At 52.0% G+C, this 1,035-nt stretch overlaps 1 protein-coding gene across 1 annotated transcript in view; it reads right to left on the reverse strand.

The window, feature by feature from the left end:
• LOC134038044 (myoD family inhibitor domain-containing protein-like) overlaps positions 1–767 on the reverse strand; it is an 8,305-nt gene extending 7,538 nt beyond the window's left edge. Inside the window, exons 1-2 of the mRNA XM_062483639.1 lie at positions 761–767; positions 1–209 (exon numbers count right to left, since the gene is read on the reverse strand). The exon at positions 1–209 is cut by the window's left edge and continues 97 nt beyond it. Of these exons, the coding sequence (XP_062339623.1) occupies positions 1–209; positions 761–767 (216 nt within the window). The remainder of the gene's footprint in view (positions 210–760) is intronic.
• Between the last annotated feature and the right edge of the window lie 268 nt (positions 768–1,035).

Raw genomic sequence — 1,035 nt, forward strand, 5'->3', positions numbered from 1 at the left:
CTGCATCTTCTGAGACACGGGCGACGGCTGCTTCCGGCCCGGCACTGCGCCACACGTGCACACCGGGCGTGCCCCGCGCCCGCCAGGGAGCATTCCGTGGGCACCCGGAGGACCCGCGGCAGGGTGGAAGCCATGTTGGTTGCTGTCGGCGGTGGAGTCTCCTCGCCAGCCTCTCTCTGCCTGGCCTGAGGGGTGTGCCTGAGGTTGGGCTGGAGGGGAGAGAGGAGGGAGGGGAGGGAGGGATATTTATAAAATTTGTCATTCTTGCTCTTTCTTTCCCTCAGTGCATGTGAAGTGCACGCTGAGTGGATTGTCTTAGTTGAGGGATTTTCATCTGGATCCCTGTGAGCATCACATCTGAGGAACCCCCAGTTTACGACTCGCAGTGGAAGAGGGAGACTTTCAAATGTTGACACGTGACAAGCCACAAGGAGAAAAACAGCAGAAAAAAAAGGAGAGAGATATAGAAAGAGGGGCAAAAGAATGAGAGCGAGAGGGATAGAGAAAGAGAGAGAGGTAAAGAGAGCGAGTGGTGGAGGTGGCATTTTCAGGGGGAAGAACTCATGCACATTCAGCCCAACTGGGACTTGCCATTTCTCCTCTGCATTCTCTTTCTCATTCCTCTCTCCCTCATCCCTCTCTTCCTCTCCCGACTCCATCAGAGATGCGTCGTTGTGACTGATGCCGTGAATTATTCATCTTTTCTTTGCTGTACGTTCTGGCGTCCTCCATTTTCACGTCTGTCTCACTTTCTACTAACTCTGCATTTTACCCAGACGCAGGTACAGTGCTACACTTGGCAGCCGGGATTAGGATAATCACAGGCAGTTCAAGAAAAGCACTTACTGGGAAAGTGTTCGCTATGTAAAGAGCTCCAGCCACGTCGCTCTACCTTAACTTCTCTCAAGTGCTGAAGGAGGGAGAGGATGCAAACAGGAAGCTCAATAGGAAACCATGTCTTTTTTAGTTTGCTTTATCACTCCGTTTCCCACTCTCCCGTTTCCCTCTCTGTAAGAAAGCAACCTTTTTTTCCCC

This window comes from Osmerus eperlanus, chromosome 17, assembly GCF_963692335.1.
Source record: "Osmerus eperlanus chromosome 17, fOsmEpe2.1, whole genome shotgun sequence".
NCBI lineage: Eukaryota > Metazoa > Chordata > Actinopteri > Osmeriformes > Osmeridae > Osmerus > Osmerus eperlanus.